Below are 17,327 nucleotides of genomic sequence, written 5' to 3'. Positions count from 1 at the left end.
TTCTGTCACGGCGAATGTCTTAGTCTCTTACACAATGTTGGATTGTGTAATCTATGGGTCATGAGTCATTGTAGAACAAAAGAAAAATCACGGATTGATTGATTGATTATTTGCAATTATTTTATTTTAAATTTCTTCTTCCTTGCTCACTCTCACACTGTCTGGCACACCCCCCCACACACACACAACGGCGGAGGAGAGTCAGACTGAGAGACATAGAAGCAGCTGCGCTGTTTTAAGTGAGCATGGCCTATTGAATTGATTGATTGATTATTTTATTACTGTACGCCTGGTTTCCAACTGGTTAAGTTTAGGCCCTCTAAAGTAGGTTTAAAAAAATGGGGCGAAAACGTTTTAATTTGTTTGACCTACTTTCTATAGAAGCATCTAAGAATGAAGTTCTATAGAAAGTTAACAATTGTGTGTATTGAGCCGTACTGTATTGTACCCATTCTGCATCTGGTAATAAAATGTTCAATCAATCATTCCAATAACACACAGTTGGATGTGTTAGTTTGTTGGATGAGAACCGTTGGATGCACTTCCGAGCTGCTTCCACATGGAGGCAACTTGTCTTTTTTGTTGTTGTGGGAACTACTTTTTCTGGCGGATGGTTTTTTCAATAAATCTTCGATTAATGTGTGTTTATTGTATAGCAATAAGGTTGGATGAATGTGGCAGTTGTATAAAAGCATTACACCACTTGCAGTCGTGATTTGTGAAAAATAAACCATGCCTAGGGGGGTCTAACGACCACCCCTAGGCATGGTTTATTGTTCACAAACCACTCCTGCGCGTGATGTAATGCTTAAATGTATTCAGAGTGAATGATGATGTTAATGTGTGCAGGCTGTGGTGTCAGAAACGTCCAAAGGAAATGAGAAAACCTATCGTCATCTCATCATAGAGGAGGATAAAGCCTCATTGGGTAAGCCCTGACGTGAGAAATATATTCTTATTATCATGAGAGAATGGCTGTAAACTGTAACGGGAAGGTAAATAAATCTATTGGACTTAGTGAGGAAAAACTACTTTGTGACCGAATTCTCACAGATTTCTTTCTCTTGGCAGGGATGTATCATGTGTTCCTTCTCATAAAAGATGGCTTCTTCCACATCAGAAACCTATCTTTGGTGAAAATTCAGACAGGTATTATCTATGATGTTAAAAATGACTGCGTATTGGAGCTGGCATTTGGCTCGTGGCTGGTGTTTGATTATACTCTATTACACATCTTTGTCAATTCCCTGCGGTGGTTGGAGCTGCTCTCTTATTCAACATTCTTCTGTCTTTGAATTTTCATAGCCATTGACAAAATGGACATGGGGGCCTTGAAAGAGGTAATTGAAGACGATCCTCTTTTAAATTGACAATTCTCTTTCTCTATTTCTATTATTTTTATTATCGTTTTTATAATTGTATTTTAAATTTTTTAATGTCTTATTTTTCTGTTATTCACATTTTCTTTTGATTGTTTACTGTCTAATTTTGCTATTATTTATTAAAAAAAATATTATCCTTTTGTTTAGTTTTTTGTGTAAAGCACTTTGAGCTGCAGTGCAATCTGTATGAATGTTGCTATATAAGTAAAGTTATTATTATTATTATTAAAGCAACAACATTTTTAAGATTAAGAATAGAGGCGGCTAAGTGGCGCAGTGGCCACTTAGGCGCTCGCCACTAACGCAGGAGATGCTGGGTTCGAGCCCAGCTCTCTGCGTTACTTCCGGCTTGGCTGGTCGTTCATACTAATACAATTGGCAGTATTAGGGGGTGGGAAAGCTGGTGGGTGGGGATCGGACGTTGTGGACAGCGACTCCTACAGGTCGGTTGGTGCGCCTGTACAGCAGAATCAGGAAGCAACGGGGGCAGCGTGAGCCTCACCACAGAGATCTCGCTGTACAGGTGAAAAGATGCGACAGCTGCCTCCTTGTGTACCGGAGGGGACACGTGATGCAAGGCTTGGTCCACATTGCAGCCGACCAGTGGGAGGCATGGTCTAACAACGTTCGAGACGGGGGAGGGTAGAATTGAATAATACGAAATTAAGATGGGATAAAAAAAATTAAAATGGGGAGGAAAAAGTGGATAAAAAAAAAAGATTAAGAATAGAAACCTACCGTAATCACTGTCTGCATCCCTCCAGCTCCAGGGTCTCATCCAGACGGAGCTCTGCTCCACTCAGGACCTCCATGAGGAGGGCTGCAGCACCGCAGCGGCATACAGTCTGAACGATGAGATCCACCTCTTAATTGGGGTAAGTATCCTCTACGGAGGCAAGTCTCTGCCTGGCCACAGCGACTGGTAGTGGTAACTTACATTGGCTCTTGACTTGTTTAAAGAATAAAGAAATAAAGCTTATTTGGGCCAAAAAAAGCAGCAATTACTTTTTGTTCGAAGGGGGGGTGCCCATGTTGACTGTTGTAATTTCTACACCGTTCACCTGATTCTGGTGTAAATACCCTCAAATTAAAGCTGAAAGTCTGCACATCTTGATTGTTCTATTTCAAATCCATTGTGGTGGTGTGCAGAGACATTGTGGTGGTGTGCAGAGACATTGTGGTGGTGTGCAGAGACATTGTGGTGGTGTACAGAGACATTGTGGTGGTGTGCACTGCAGAGACATTGTGGTGGTGTGCAGAGACATTGTGGTGGTGTGCAGAGACAGTGGTGTGCAGAGACATTGTGGTGGTGTGCAGAGACATTGTGCTGGTGTACAGAGACATTGTGGTGGTGTGCACTGCAGAGACATTGTGGTGGTGTGCAGCGTCAAAATGGTGTCAATGTCCAAATATTTATGGACCTCACTGTAGGTTAGTCCTATAGGCTTGGACAGTTCAACTAGCGTTTGTTAACATGAACAGGAGAGCAGAGACTAGTTAGTCTGTCGTGCCGGCAACTTGACACTATGTGATCCTGCTACATTGACAATGAATTGGAGACCACTTGATTTCTGTTTGGCCCAAATAAGCTGTGTGATACAATAAGAGCAACAAGCCACAGAATGTACCTAAACCTACCACAAAATGTTATTCCACAAATGACTGAAATGAAGCCTATAGCACAGGGGTGGCCAACCAGTCAGTCAGAGACTAAGAGCCACAAAAATGACTGTGGTACCACAAAGAGCCACACCATATACCAGCGTTTCTCAACCTTTTTTTTCAGTCACGGCACCCTTCATGTGTTTATAGGTCTCACCCTCTGGCCTCTGAAGTTGCTAATGTCTTTTTTATTTGGGCCTCACAGGGTTAAAAGTACAATTAAAAAAAAAAAAAAAAAAAAAAAAAAAAAAAAAAAAAAAAAAAAAAAAGTTCATTTAAAAAAATGTTAAGCACATGTATAGTCAATTGGTCCTGTTGTTCAGCCTCACAATGCTATTTGATAGTAAATGTTTTATATGTCCCACCCTCTGGCCTCTGAAGTTGCTAATGTCTTTTTAATTTGCGCCTCACAGGGTTAACCTCTAAGCCCGAGATATACAGTAAAAGTGTATTTTCAGCATTACGTTTGTTTACCAATTATTTTAACTGTTATTAGTGAAATATAAGATTATAGAAATCTCAGGGCATTGAGTCGGAAACCGGCGCATATTGACAGGAGGAAGTGGCACAGCCAAAAGTGAGTGTAGTCTTTTGAAGGAAGAGACTCAGGGCTTTCGAATTTAGAAAAACGACCCTACCCAGCTCACACCAGCCCCTGTCAATCATCTGACTTCTGGATTTACTTTTTTATTTCTCTTTATTTTTTGGGATTATCGCCCACGAACCTGAACGTTATTGCCATAAAACAGAACACAGTTAGTTTATCTACCTTTCTGTGAACGTCTTGCAAAAAACGGTGTTGCAATACGATGAAAATTGTGGTGAAATTTACATTATAAAAAAGATGGCAGAATTCAGTACTGTATCTACAAAACCTTCTGTTTAATCATCTTCCCTTTATTCATTTGCTTAGATTTTTCAGGTCTGGTCAATTTTAGCATGGTGTTATTCACAGTCAACGATAATTTTTTTTTAAATAGAATTTATATTCTTGTTTGGTTCATTATAATTTACTCAAGCCTAGTAACAGACACACTATTTCTGACACTGATCCATATATGTCCCTAGATTCAGATACCAAGAACATGCAAATGGACCATTTACGTCCTTATGGAATGAGTGACATAAAAAAAAAAAAAGTAAAAAAAAAAAAAAAAAAAATTTTAATGGGTGGAAGAGCCGCACATTGATGGGCAAAGAGCCGCATGCGGCTCGCGAGCCGCGGGTTGGCCACCCCTGCTATAGCAGAACTAAATTGAACTTCATGGATTGTGTTCCGGTATATTCGTGACTCCATGTTGAGACTGCCCATTGTTTTCAAAGAAAACAATGCCATTGCCAGCAAAAAAACAAAGTTTAGCTCACTTTCATAATACGCTTGAGAGTTATTGTAAATAAAATGCTGTTGCAATGGTTAATTACTATTACTGCACGTGGATAATAAAAGCAATGTGGATTGCTTTTAAACCGTAAAGTTAAAGTTTTTCTCTCGCAATGTTGCTCCAATCTTTTTTCCAGGGGGGTAAAGAGAACATTCTAACCCACTGGATAATGGACTCCAGGCAGGCCAGCATGTGCCTCTCTCAGTCTCTGGACTCTGGCTCCATCCCAGGTGAGCGCTTGCTTCCTATATCTAATTGTATTCGGCAATCAGAACTTTTTGATTAGTGATTAGATTAGATTAAAATGTATTGTCATTATACAGCACAAGTACTGTACAATGAAAAGACATTTGTCATCCAACCAGAGTGCAAATGTAACAGTAAAGTGCAGCATGAATTAATGAATGAATGAAAACTTTATTTAACAGTGATATACAATGTACAGGTGATTAATCTGGGTATAAAATATATAAATTAGTACTACTGAGTGTAGTGCTAATCGGATGTATGTACAGATTTGTAGTATTAATATGTACAGTGTATGTTTGAGATGGTCCATTTCCATTTGATTGCGATTCATAGAACTACATTTCGACTGTTATAAAAATTGTATCGTATTATTGTAGCATCGGGTATTCACAATGTGGTATTTACAACTACTGTAGTCAGGACAGCCTAAACCTGCCCAATTTTCCGCCGTCGACTAAAAACACACTTCTTCAATCAATATCTGAAATGAAGAAGGGGGGGGGGGAAATACTAACTTTCGTACTGTCTTTTACTAGTATCGTCACTGGCGGAAGAAAACCTCGTAACTCTATTAAAAAAAAAACTCAGTAGATCATCCTCCATATGCGTTTGTGGTTTTACAAAGTTTAAACAATGGGAAAGCATTAAACCGATAATCTGTCTAAACCTCGTAACTCTATTCGCCCTTAAATCTGTGTTCGTTTTTTTCATCTCCTGAAAAGTTGGGTTTTTGGAGTTACAAGGTTTTCTTCCGCCAGCGACGGTATGCATTCTGCTACTAAGGAATCCACCTTGCCTATATTACTACCTACTATGCTAATTATGTCTACACTACTATCATATGCACTCAAGACTGTAGCACTCAAGGTCAACACTGTTTTGACGAACAGTGTAACTTATCCTTAGCTGCCAGAGTTGTACCCTTCCTGCTGACTTGTTGTACAGAACTTGTAAGTCGTTTTGGATAAAAGCATCCGCTAAATGTAAATTTAAAACAAAATGTGTTCTTTATTGCCCACTATCGCCAGTGCAATGATATTTCTCTCACCTCTCAGGTGTAAAAAAGATCCTGGTGGTGGAAGATCTGTTGTATATTCAAGACACCGAGGTGAGTGTTAAAAGTTTGCTATTAATTCCTTGACGGGTCAGTGTATGTTGTTAAATGTTTATTTTGCATTTATTATTATAATATTCTTTAAACATATTAAATGTTTTGGTCTCAGGATGTTCTGAGTCTTTGGGATCTAGATTTGCTCGTCATGATCTGCTGCTGGCCTGATCTCTCCATCCATGACTTCCTACTGGCCACAGAATGTGGCTCCGTTTCCAGCGCAGCGTACGTATTACAATCTTATGCAATATATAGACACTCTAGATAAACGTGTTATATCGAGGTTCAATTACTGCTTTTTGAATGTAACTCATCTCTTCTGCTTTTTGCAGACAAGAAAAGGGCAGCGTGAAGATCATCACTCTGAACGGTGTGCGAGAGGAAGACCAGGTAGCTCTTCTCACGTCCTTGTCTTCCTCCGTGGCTAGGGGACAATCTTTACTCAAATCAACGTTTAAATAGAAACTGCCATTCGTTCACTCTCATTGCTCATTCGCGATTTGTTTCTTAACACTTTGAGTGCCACGCCGGTTTTTCCTTTTTACCCCCTTGATGCCACCATCCACTTCAATGTTAACGTTAATATCGCCTAATCTATGTTTTAAATTATGGCTATGTGTCTAATCTGCCCGTCGCTTATCAAAGACTATTTTCCAGTCAGTGCTGTCAAGGCAGATTGGTTTTTTATCGCGTCATTTCCGTTTCAGAGCATTTAGAAAAGCACCCGTTTTGAGATAAAAAACTGTTCATTCTGGACCATTCTATGAAAATCGTCTTTTACTGGAATATTCCACAACGTTGATATTCGTCGGCCTATTTATGAATCGTTTTCAAATAAACGCTAGATGATCAATATTATACGTGCACACAAGCACATTTGGGCCGCGCACGGATAATCGCCGCATTGATTTCCTCTTGGACTTTTACAGTGAAACCGAAAGAGCCCATTTCACAAAACAGCTTATAACTTCATCAAAATTAGTCTGATTATCCTAACACTGATAACATAGATTCCTTACCTGACATCAGATGGTATCCAACTGGTATATTCCAATTCTTGATCACCATTCGGAAAAATCGATAAGTGTATAGATCCAACGCGATACAGTAGAACTCCATGATCCGCGGGGCTCAGAGGCTCCAGAATGAACTGTGGTAACCCCGGCTGGATCAGTGGACTGGAAAATGTGGAGTACCGGATTTTTTTCTCCATCCATTTTCATTGAGTCCATTCCAAAATCCCTTATGTCATCTGGGAGACGATAGGGGGCGTTTTTTTCCACATATGATCGCCGGCGGTGCTCGTGTATACTCGGGTAGGCTCGCGTGATGCAATATGATTTCAGATCGCTAAAAAAAAAAAAATAATCCGAGAAATCTCGTGAGTGGCTTTCAACCACATATTAATAAACCCGAGATATCTCGTGTGTGGTATTAACGAGTTGGACATTGTGTATTTAGAGCTTTCGACAGCTCGCATGCCTGGAGCGAAGGAGGCAACAATTGCAATGCGGAATGGTCTGGCAGTGCAGTTGAAATCCATTATAGATTGAAATGGGGATGGTGGGGTGCGGCTGAGTGGCGCAGTGGGCAAGGCGCTACTAACCACTAACGCAGGAGGTGCTGGTATTGAGCCCAGCTCTCGGCGTTGCTACCGGCTGGCTGGTCGTTCATACTAACACAATTGGCAAGTGTTAGAGGGTGGGAAAGCCGGTGGGTGGGGATTGGACGTTGTGGACAGCGACTCCTACAGGTCGGTTGGTGCGCCTGTACAGCAGAATCGGGAAGTATCGGGGGCAGTGTGAGCCTCCCACGTGTTACTCCTCGCCACTGAGAGATCGCGCTGTTCAGGTGAAAAGATGCAACAGCTGCCTCCTCGTGTACCGGAGGGGACACGTGATGCAAGGCTTGGTCCTCACTGCAGCCGACCAGTGGGAGGCATAGTCTAGCAACGTTTGAGACAGGGGAGGGAAGAATTGGCGAGGCGAAATTGGGATGGGAGAAAAATCTAAAATAAGGAGGAAAAAGTGGATAAAAAGTGGTGGTTCGGGGGGGGGGGGGGGGTCTTTTTTTGTGTGTGTCTTAGTCAGTGGTGGGAATAACGGCGCTATAAGTAACGGCGTTAGTTTTTTCAGTAACGAGTACTCTTCCAATCTCAATAACACCGTTACCGTTACTGCAAATAAATGCGGCGCGTTACTATGAATGAACCTGTTTCTTTCATCAGACAGATATCTGCGCTGAGAGGCAATATGTTCTTCCTTGTTTAGTGGGCAAATTTTGATGCAGCCTTTCATCAGAATTCAGTGCTAAGAACCACAAAAATAAATGGAATGAAATCATATCAAGCTGCAAGCAGAATTATTGTTAAATCTATGTCACAACGAGAAAAAGCAACAAAGTCCTCACTCAGTTCAGTGGCATGGGTGTTGGCTAAACACAAGAAGCCATTCTCTGATGCATAAATAATAAAATAATGTATGACTGAAGTGATGGATACCATGTTTGAAGGCAAACAAAAGCAAATCCTCCTCAGATAGCACAGCAACCAGAATAACTGAAATTGATTGATTGATTGAAAACTTTATTAACAGATTGCAGAATGGGTACAATACAGTACAGCTCAATACACACAATTGTTAAGGGGATGCAGACCAGAGAAAGACTTTCGTCTTGTTTACATCAGGGTCCCCCATTTTCAATTCATCAGGACATATATGACATACATGACATACAGATAGTCAGTACTGCTACATCTATACATTTATGACATACCAGATTTGCAAATACAGTACTGTTTGTGATACAGAAGGAGTCAAGAAAAGGGAGTATATACATTTGACGTAGAAACTGTACATTGGAGGAGGTTGGGTGGGGGGGGTTGGGTACATTGGGATATTGACAACCATACTGGGTAATTTACATTGGAGGTGGTTGGGGGGGGGGCGGCACACTGTATAAACAAGCAAAACTGTACATTGAGGGGGGGGGAGGAGACACTGTACAAACAAACACAATTGTACATTGGACTATTGACAACCATACTAGGTAAATGACTGTACATTGGAGGGGGTTGGGTTAGGATATTTACAGGGGCCAGTGTTGAATTGCAGTCTCCCGTAGGTGTCCCTTGAGAGAGGTTTTGAAAGTGGGTAGTGATCCACATTCCTTTACAGCTTTGGGTAGGGCGTTCCACATTGATGTGGCATAATTGCGAAATGTGTTTAGTCCCTTATTTGAGCCGAATCTGGGTTTAACATGATTTGTGGAGCTCCCTCTGGTGTTGTGATCGTGGTATTCACTGACCTTTGGGAAGTATTTTGACATGTACATGGGTACCTTGGTCGTGTAGTGTATCTTGTAGACCAGGCCCATTGCAAGTTGCTGTACTCTGTCGTCTACTCTAAGCCATCCTAGGTTGTCAAAGTGGGCAGGGGTGAGGTGGGTTCTAGGAGTAAGGTGAAGCAGTAGTCTGACCAGTTTGTTTTGAGATGTTTGTAATTTTGTTTTTAGCGCCTTTGAGGTGCTTTGGTACCATGAGGTGCAAGCATAGTCGTAGTACCCCTGAATGAGTGCTCCTGCCAGAGTCTTCAGGGTATTCTTGTTTACCAGAGAGGAGATCCGGTACAAGAATCGAGTTCGTTGGTTGACTTTTTTTATTACATTGGATGCCATTTTGTCACAGGAGAGATTAGCCTCTAGGATGGAACCCAGGTAGGTAATTTCATCTTTCCTTGTGACAATATTGTCACCCACTGTAACTGAGAAGCCGTCGGTCTTGCTGAGTTTGTTATTTGAACCGAAGAGAATGGACTCTGTTTTGCCCATGTGTAAATGATAGTTTGTTATCAGCGAGCCATATGCAGATTCTGCCTAGTTCCGAGCTGAGGGTTTTTTCAACCTGTAACTTGTTCTTGTCAGAGACCAGCAGGGCTGAGTCGTCCGCAAACAGGAACAAGTTGCAGTCACAAGCTGACGACATGTCATTTGCATAAATTAAGAACAGTAGCGGTCCTAGTATGCTTCCTTGTGGAACACCACAGCTCACTGTGAGGGGGGGGGATAGGGTACCGTTTACCTCCACCATCTGTTCCCTCCCCTCAAGGTAGGATTGCATCCAGCTCACTGATAGACTATCAAAACCAATTGCTTTTAGCTTGTCAATCAGAATGGAGTGATTGACCGTGTCAAAGGCCTTTTGTAGGTCCAGCATGACCATGCCGCAGTATTTGCCTGCGTCCACCTCTTGTTTGATGTGGTCATTCAAATAGAGAAGGCATGTGTCAGTGGAGTGGGATGTTCTGAAGCCAGATTGGAATTCGTAGATTAGATTTTTTTCCGCTAGGTACTTTTCGACCTGTTCGTAGACTATTTTTTCCATGACTTTCGAGATGGAGGTGAGAATAGAAACAGGGCGGTAGTTGCCTGGGTCTAATTTGCTGCCCTTTTTGTGCAGAGGGGTCACCCTCGCAATTTTGAAGTCCTTGGGGACGTGTCCCTGTTTTATGGAGAGGTTTATGTGTGTGATGATTAGGGATGGGAATCGAAAACCTAATTGGCCGATGCCTGGAACCGTGTGGCTCCTGTGACTTTCGATTCCCTTATCGCTGCCTACAGTTGCACAATAACGTTATGTTAGCATGTAGCCATGGCAGACTCTATTTGATTCCTTAAGGGCTCGAAATTGCCTGGGTTTTGGTAATATGCTCCCGAAATGCTCCCGCTGTTTGGCTACTTCTATGTGCAGTGAAAACTACTTGAATGCTTTAGAACCCAGCCATTGATTTAGATCAGGGTGAGCTAAAATTAGCCGCGGAGCTAACGTGAGCTAACGCTATTTAATCAAGCTCACAAAGAGAGATAAACAGCTGACAGCGGATAGTACAGGTACAAATACAATAAAACAGCAGGTGGGGGCTGTTGTGTAAACCTTGTACTCTTTAGTTCACATATAATGAGAGACGTGGGTGCTTGTTTACATGTCTGTAAGCCAGGAAGTACAGTGGTGCAACATACAAATGTGTCCGTGTAGCAACACAAGCCAATACATAAAGGACAGGGGCCCGGGGAGGGAGCTCTCTCTCTCTCTCTCTCTGTGTGTGTGTGTGAGAGAGAGTGTGAGTGAGAGACAGAAGTCAGAGGAATAACAACCTGTTATTCAATAGATTAAATTAGTTTAAGAATAAAAAAAATAAATACATTTTAAGAGAATCTCAAATACATTATTTTATTTAAGTGTAGGCTATAGTTAATTTTTACAGTTTTTGTATTTTTCTGACATGGGGGCTCAACAATAAATGACAATCAGAAATGTCAAGTTGCATGTTGTTATTCTAACCAGCTTAGACCCCGACGCTCTGCATCTTCTGGCCGCCTCAGACCTACTCCTATCCGAGCTCCGGGAGGGTCATCAAAGAGAAGTCGCCTATTCTCAGTCCTTGCCCCACAATGGTGGAATGAACTACCCACCCCAGTTAGGACAGCCGAAACCTGTCCAATCTTTCACCGTCGACTAAAGACGCACTTCTTCAACCATTATCTGAATAAAAAAAAATATATCTAACCCTAACTAACCGTACTGTCATGCACTTGTCCTAATAAACTAACCTACACTGTAGCACTCAACACTTTGATGAACATTGTTGCTCAGCTGATAGAGTTGTGCTCTTCCTGATGACTTGTCGTACAGAACTTGTAAGTCGCTTTGGATAAAAGCGTCAGCTAAATGACTAAATGTAGTTCTGTTGCATTTCCAATTTATTTATTTAAATTATAAATTGATCAGGTATCGATAAGGGAATCGATAAAGAATCGAATTGATAAGCAGAATCGATAATGGAATCGTATCGATAAAATCCTATCAATTCCCATCCCTAGTGATGATTGGGGTGATGGCGGCTGCTGAGTCTCTGAGGAATTTGGAGGGGATGTTGTCATGGCCAGTGGCCTTGTTAGGTTGGAGGGCGCTCAGTTTATTGAGTACCTCATCTGTTGTTACCATTTCCAGCTTGAAGTCGTCCTTGCGGACCCCTAGGTTTTTGTAGTAAGCTACTATGTGTTCTACCCCATAAAGCCCTGAGTGGGAGGGTAGTTTGTTTACCAGTGTTGTGGCTATGTTTGTGAAGAAAATGTTTAAGTAATTGGCTACATCCAGCTTGTCTGTGATGAGCGTGTTGTCCGTTTTTATGTTTATGTTTGAGAATCTGGTTTTAAGTTTTTTACTGCATCCTAGTTGATTATTGAGTAATTTCCAAAGTTCACGTGGTTTGTTTTTGTTTTCCTCAGTTTTGTCATTGATGAAATTCTTTTTTGCAGTTTTGATCATGGAGTTTACGTCGTTTCTTAGTCTGTTTCTTTCTAGTTTGAGTTCAGTCACGTGGGCTTGGAGTTCACTGCTCGTGCTTTTAGTAAGCTTTGACTGACTTTTACGAAACTCGGAGCATTTTTTGTCTCTGGTTTTCATAGCGGCCAGTATTTCGGAGTGCATCCACGGCTCAGCGCGATTTTTTACCCTGGTGGTTCTTAGGGGGGCCATGTCGTTTAGTATTGTTGAGAATTTGGTTTTGAAACCAAGCCATGTTTCTTCAACCAGTGTACCATTGAGTTCATCTGACCAGTCCAGACTCTCCAGTTCAAGGTTGAAGGCCTCGCTAGAGTAGGTTTTGAGGTCTCTAGATGTGACTGTTTTGTGGCAGCCAGCCTTTTGTTTTAGTTTTTTGCGGGTACAGAATATCATATAATGATCACTTAACCCGCATGCTATAACCCCTTTATTGGAGATCTTGGACTTGTCGGAGGTCAGAATGAGGTCAATGGTAGTCTGAGTTGATTCACATACACGTGTGGGTTGGGTGATTAGCTGGCTGAGGCCGTGCAGATCACAAAACCTACTGAATGACTTGAAGACGGGTGCATCTTTTCGTTGCATATCCGTGTTCCAGTCTCCAATAAGAATTTTGTCTACATCCTCAACTCCAGCTAAACACCCATCCAGTGTATCATAAAAGCCACTATGATCTGGCGGCCAGTAGGGATTTCGCCCTTTCGAATAGGATTTCCACCCATACAGTTTCAATTGATTTATGATTCAGGTCATTTCTGTTGATGAATTTGGTGTCCTTGTGTATGTACATACAGACACCACCTCCATGTTTGTTCCTATCATTCCTGATTATTGAGTAGTTCTCAATCTCTATCTCTGGATCTTTTACAGAATCGTCAAGCTTAGTTTCTGAGAAGCACAGTATGTTTGCCTTACCATTTATGAATAATTGTTTGATTTCATCCAATTTGTTTTTTAAGCTGTTAATGTTAATGTGAAAAATGTTCAGTCCATTGGCGTTGGTTATTTCATTGATGTTGGCAGGTTCGAAGTATTGTTCGTTTGTGATCTGTTCCTCTGTGTGGGGCTGGGGGGCTTTGTTGTTGTGGGTGGGAAGGGGGGAGGGGGGGGTCGGGTCCCGCTCCGTGCTGGAACAACAAAGAAGGGGGGAGGGGGGGGTCGGGTCCCGCGCCGTGCTGGAACAACAAAGGACTCGTTCCTGGATGTTTACGTTGTTAGCTCTGCTAGCTAGCCGGCTATCGGGCGTCGAGATGTTTAAATCCCGCGTCGAGTTGGTCGTCATGGTTTCGACCCTCGGTTCACCTCCTCTCGTTTCTGCCTCACGTGTGCTCGTCTGCTGCGGCGTCATTGGGGAACAGTTGCCGTCCGCGCAGTGGATGTTGCCACGGGTCGAGTTGTTGATGTTGTTGTTGGTCGCAATGGAAACCTCCCTCGCTTCTTGCGCTGCCAGACCAAGTCTTCTCGCCTGAGTTCTGGTCAAGAACTGGCTGATGATTTGATTAAACAGCTTTGTGATAGAATAAAAAAAATGCACAGTGCATTTCCAAAGCTGTGGATGAGTCCACTGAGAATGCTCAGTTGCTGGTGTTTGTGAGGTTTTAGTGAGTTTGTGAGAAGATTGGATCAGTTGTACTTTTTTTTTTGAATACTTTAAACCCTTTTTTTGTGGAATATTTGATGCGGCCCAGCCTCACCCAGACTCTACCTCCAGCGGCCCCCAGGTAAATTGAGTTTGAGACCCCTGGTTTAGAATGATTCGATTAGATTCTTATATCTGTATGTTGTGTATGTCATGAATTGAAAATGGGGGACCCTGATGTAAACAAGACAAAAGTCTTTCTCTGATCTGCATCCCCTTAACAATTGTGTGTATTGAGCTGTACTGCTGTACCCATTCTGCAATCTGTTAATTAAAATGTTCAATCAATCAGTATATATTTGTTATTTATTTTTGGTATAGTGCTTAACAAGCATAATTTAATGTTGCCCAGTTGTGGCCTGTTGAGGGGCAATACATATCAAAAGTTCCAAAACATCTATTGTATTTGTATGATCCACTATATAAACATAGTAATTATAATATCTACATACATGGCATTTGATTGGAGGCTAGTCTCACTTTGTCCCACAGCAACATTAAAATAGTTTAGATTTGTTTATGTAAAAAAAAATATATTGAAAGTAACGCAATAGTTACTTTCTGAAGTAACTAGTTACTTTTATAATTTGTAACTGAGTAAGTAATTTAGTTACTTTTTGGAAGAAGTAACTAGTAACTGTAACTAGTTACTTTTTAAAAGGAACTTGCCCAACACTGGTCTTAGTAGTATATGTTGATTGTTTTCCTTTTCCTTATCTGAAAAGCGAATCTTGTTGATTTTTTGTTTGTTCTAAATAAAGATTTGTTCACACGTCTTTAACTCTGTGTGTTTTTTATTTCTTCAGACGAGGACCCTTCAGGTGCGCTGTCTACCCTCCATGACCGCTCTGTACTCCCTGGACGTCTCCCACACTTCCTGTCTCGTCCAGACAAAAATAAGCATGGTAGGTCATCAACAATAACGTACTGCTGTAATACCAGCTCTGTTTATATGCCAACAAGTCATTTTGTTTAACATGTCATTGAAGTCAACTGTTGTTTTTGCCTTTTGATTTCAGGACACTATTTATCTGGTTGAAGCGATTTCTGAGAACTCTCAAAGGTAGGATCTGTTCAAATCACCCGTTGCGTCAAAGTTGCCTGACAAGGTGATCGGTTAATATTTGAATTCATATCTATGTTTCTCGTTTACTAGCCCAGAGGAATCCATATCTTCTGTTGTTGTGAGGTGCTTCACAGAGGCTTTGCCTGAGAACAGGTACCACATTTTATTTACACATCTATGCACTAGTTGCATTCGGTACTTGTATATGTCGTCAATAATTAAGCTAATTTAGCTGTTAACTCTTCCCAGGCTCAGCAGGCTTCTCTACAAACACATGTTTGAAGAAGCGGAGAAGTTCGCCATAGCGTTTGACCTGGATTTAGAGGTTGGTGTCTCTGTCATGCAAGAGAATTGGTCATTAATCTGTCATTAATCTGACCATTGACGCCGGGTACACCAGGGTTGTCATCAGTTCACTTTCAAATCGGTTATTTCAAAATGTCCTTAGAATGTGCTTTAGAAAATGTTAGCGTTTCCCCTTGTGTCAATCCCGCAAGTGTCGATTGAAAATAAAGAAAATAATAATTTTCTTGGAATCAATCAATTTATTTTGTTTGATACATTTGTTGATTTAAATAATATGTAGAGTGCAGATCTACTCTAGAAAATAAGATATTCTTTATATTGGATGCGAAAAAATAAATCATTATATCAGCCCCCCTCTAAATATTGATATAGGCATCGATCATTGGAAAGCCCCTATCGGTCGACCACTACACACAGCTGAAAATCCCATCTCCTGTGTTCAGCTTGTTTACAAGGTGAAGCTGGATTTTGTGCTGGAGCAGCTGGCCTCTGCCTCAGTGAGCGGCTATGGACAGAACGTGTGGGCGGACCTGGTGGAGGAGGCCAAGACCAACCTGATGAAGATCATGGTGAGTGGCATCATGGTCGTGAAGGAACACTGAGTGAAGGGACAGCAAGACACGCTTTGATAATACTGTGTTTAGGGGAGACTAAATTACACATGGAAACAAGTTCATACAGGTTCAGCATATGGAGGGATATCTTTCTGTATAGAATATGATTTACATTTACTGTTGTAAATATTAAGCATACAAGTATTGCTATAAATATATATACACATTTAAAATACCCTGTCAAGTGAAATGTGACTTTAATTCCCTCTAAAGCCGAGCGCCCACGTGACAGACATGTTTAGCAAAGCATGAAATATCTTTGGAACCATTTGTGATGAAGACACTCTTTAAATACAAAATATATATATTGGTCCAAATATGAAGGCAATATCCAAATAGATTGCTGTCACTCACTGAGGAAAAGGTGTATTTGCACCAAATTTCACATGGCTGTTCAAAACACCTAAATAGAACGTTCCATGTTGAAAAAAACAACAATTCTCTGGTAAACTATGAAATTCATTTTATGTCAAATATTGTATACTCGCACAAAGGCAATGTATGATGGTGACTTTACACTGCACCAGAAATAAAGGGTAGGTTCCTGTAAAGGCAATCCTATGAACCAAAGTTGCCTTGAGGCTCCAGGTAATGTGTTGGTAGTCCGACACGCTCCGAATTGCAGTCCAAAAGAAAAGATGATAAAGATCCAATGTACTTTGTAAAATAAACAGGATTTATTTTAAAGCTAATTACAATCACAACAGCCCCAATAGCTGCCTATAACTATAAAACAAACAAAAAAGGGTTTGGTAAATGAACGTAAACTGGCAATTAAGTGCATTCAAAAACGATATGGTACCGCTCTACCTGGGCCTACTTGAACTCAAAACTACCTGCCATGTTATAGGACTGTGGGAACATGGGGGAAAAGGGGGAGTAGACCAGGTAAGTCTCCATCTTGGAATTCATTATGACATTATTAATAAATTCAAAGAACAAATACCATAATAAACAATATGCCTAATGGGGCAATACAGATTAGAGGATGACATCTTTTCGGGATTCCCATGGGATGGGAGTCGATTTCACTTTGCATCCCGTGATTGGGCAGGACCGGGAGTAAAAGTCAACGGGAGCAGAAGGGAGTGGGAACTATGACAACAAAATCAAGGGGATTTGGACGGGAGTGATACATCGGTGCATCACTAATGTAAATGTTTGGTGGTTTTATATTTAACTAAGGCAGACATCAGGGCTGTACAGCGTGCTATGAAAAAAATCGGTCTGTGCGATGAATGAATTTACTGCACTAGCACCCGTGCGATAGGCATTCGGTTCATATTGATACTCTTATTTTGAAAATCCTGTGGCAAGTCTCATTTCCGCCCAAGCGCAGCTCCAGCCATAATATCTATGGCTCCGGCAGCTAACAACGTTTGGTTCATATCGATACTCTTATTTTGAAAATCCTGTGGCATTTCCTCCCAAGCGCAGCTCCGGCAGCCCAACAACAGCAACAACAGCGTGCTATGTTATGTTAGAGTGCGCATTTTGCGACCAGGAAATAAGTCCCTGCCTGTTTTTCCCTGCAACGCTTCCAATGAATCTTACATGCTTTGCATCCTCACCA

General features: G+C 41.4%; 1 protein-coding gene across 4 annotated transcripts in view; it reads left to right on the top strand.

Moving 5' to 3' along the window:
* The window catches only part of kntc1 (kinetochore associated 1), a 193,764-nt gene that overhangs the window by 14,929 nt on the left and 161,508 nt on the right, over positions 1-17,327 (top strand). For 3 of the 4 annotated variants that reach the window (XM_084323934.1, XM_084323935.1, XM_084323933.1), the window contains 13 exons: positions 850-928; positions 1,072-1,149; positions 1,306-1,340; positions 2,147-2,257; positions 4,563-4,656; positions 5,731-5,783; positions 5,899-6,011; positions 6,119-6,176; positions 14,575-14,673; positions 14,788-14,831; positions 14,925-14,987; positions 15,084-15,159; positions 15,584-15,709. In XM_084323934.1, the coding sequence (XP_084180060.1) occupies positions 850-928; positions 1,072-1,149; positions 1,306-1,340; positions 2,147-2,257; positions 4,563-4,656; positions 5,731-5,783; positions 5,899-6,011; positions 6,119-6,176; positions 14,575-14,673; positions 14,788-14,831; positions 14,925-14,987; positions 15,084-15,159; positions 15,584-15,709 (1,029 nt within the window). The remainder of the gene's footprint in view (positions 1-849; positions 929-1,071; positions 1,150-1,305; positions 1,341-2,146; positions 2,258-4,562; positions 4,657-5,730; positions 5,784-5,898; positions 6,012-6,118; positions 6,177-14,574; positions 14,674-14,787; positions 14,832-14,924; positions 14,988-15,083; positions 15,160-15,583; positions 15,710-17,327) is intronic. The other variant, XM_084323936.1, reaches the window with a different exon arrangement.

This window comes from Notolepis coatsorum, assembly GCF_963971535.1.
Source record: "Notolepis coatsorum genome assembly, chromosome: 10".
NCBI classification, from domain to species: domain Eukaryota; kingdom Metazoa; phylum Chordata; class Actinopteri; order Aulopiformes; family Paralepididae; genus Notolepis; species Notolepis coatsorum.
Note: the sequence above shows the minus strand (reverse complement) of the source record. Positions and strands in the feature narration are given on the sequence as shown.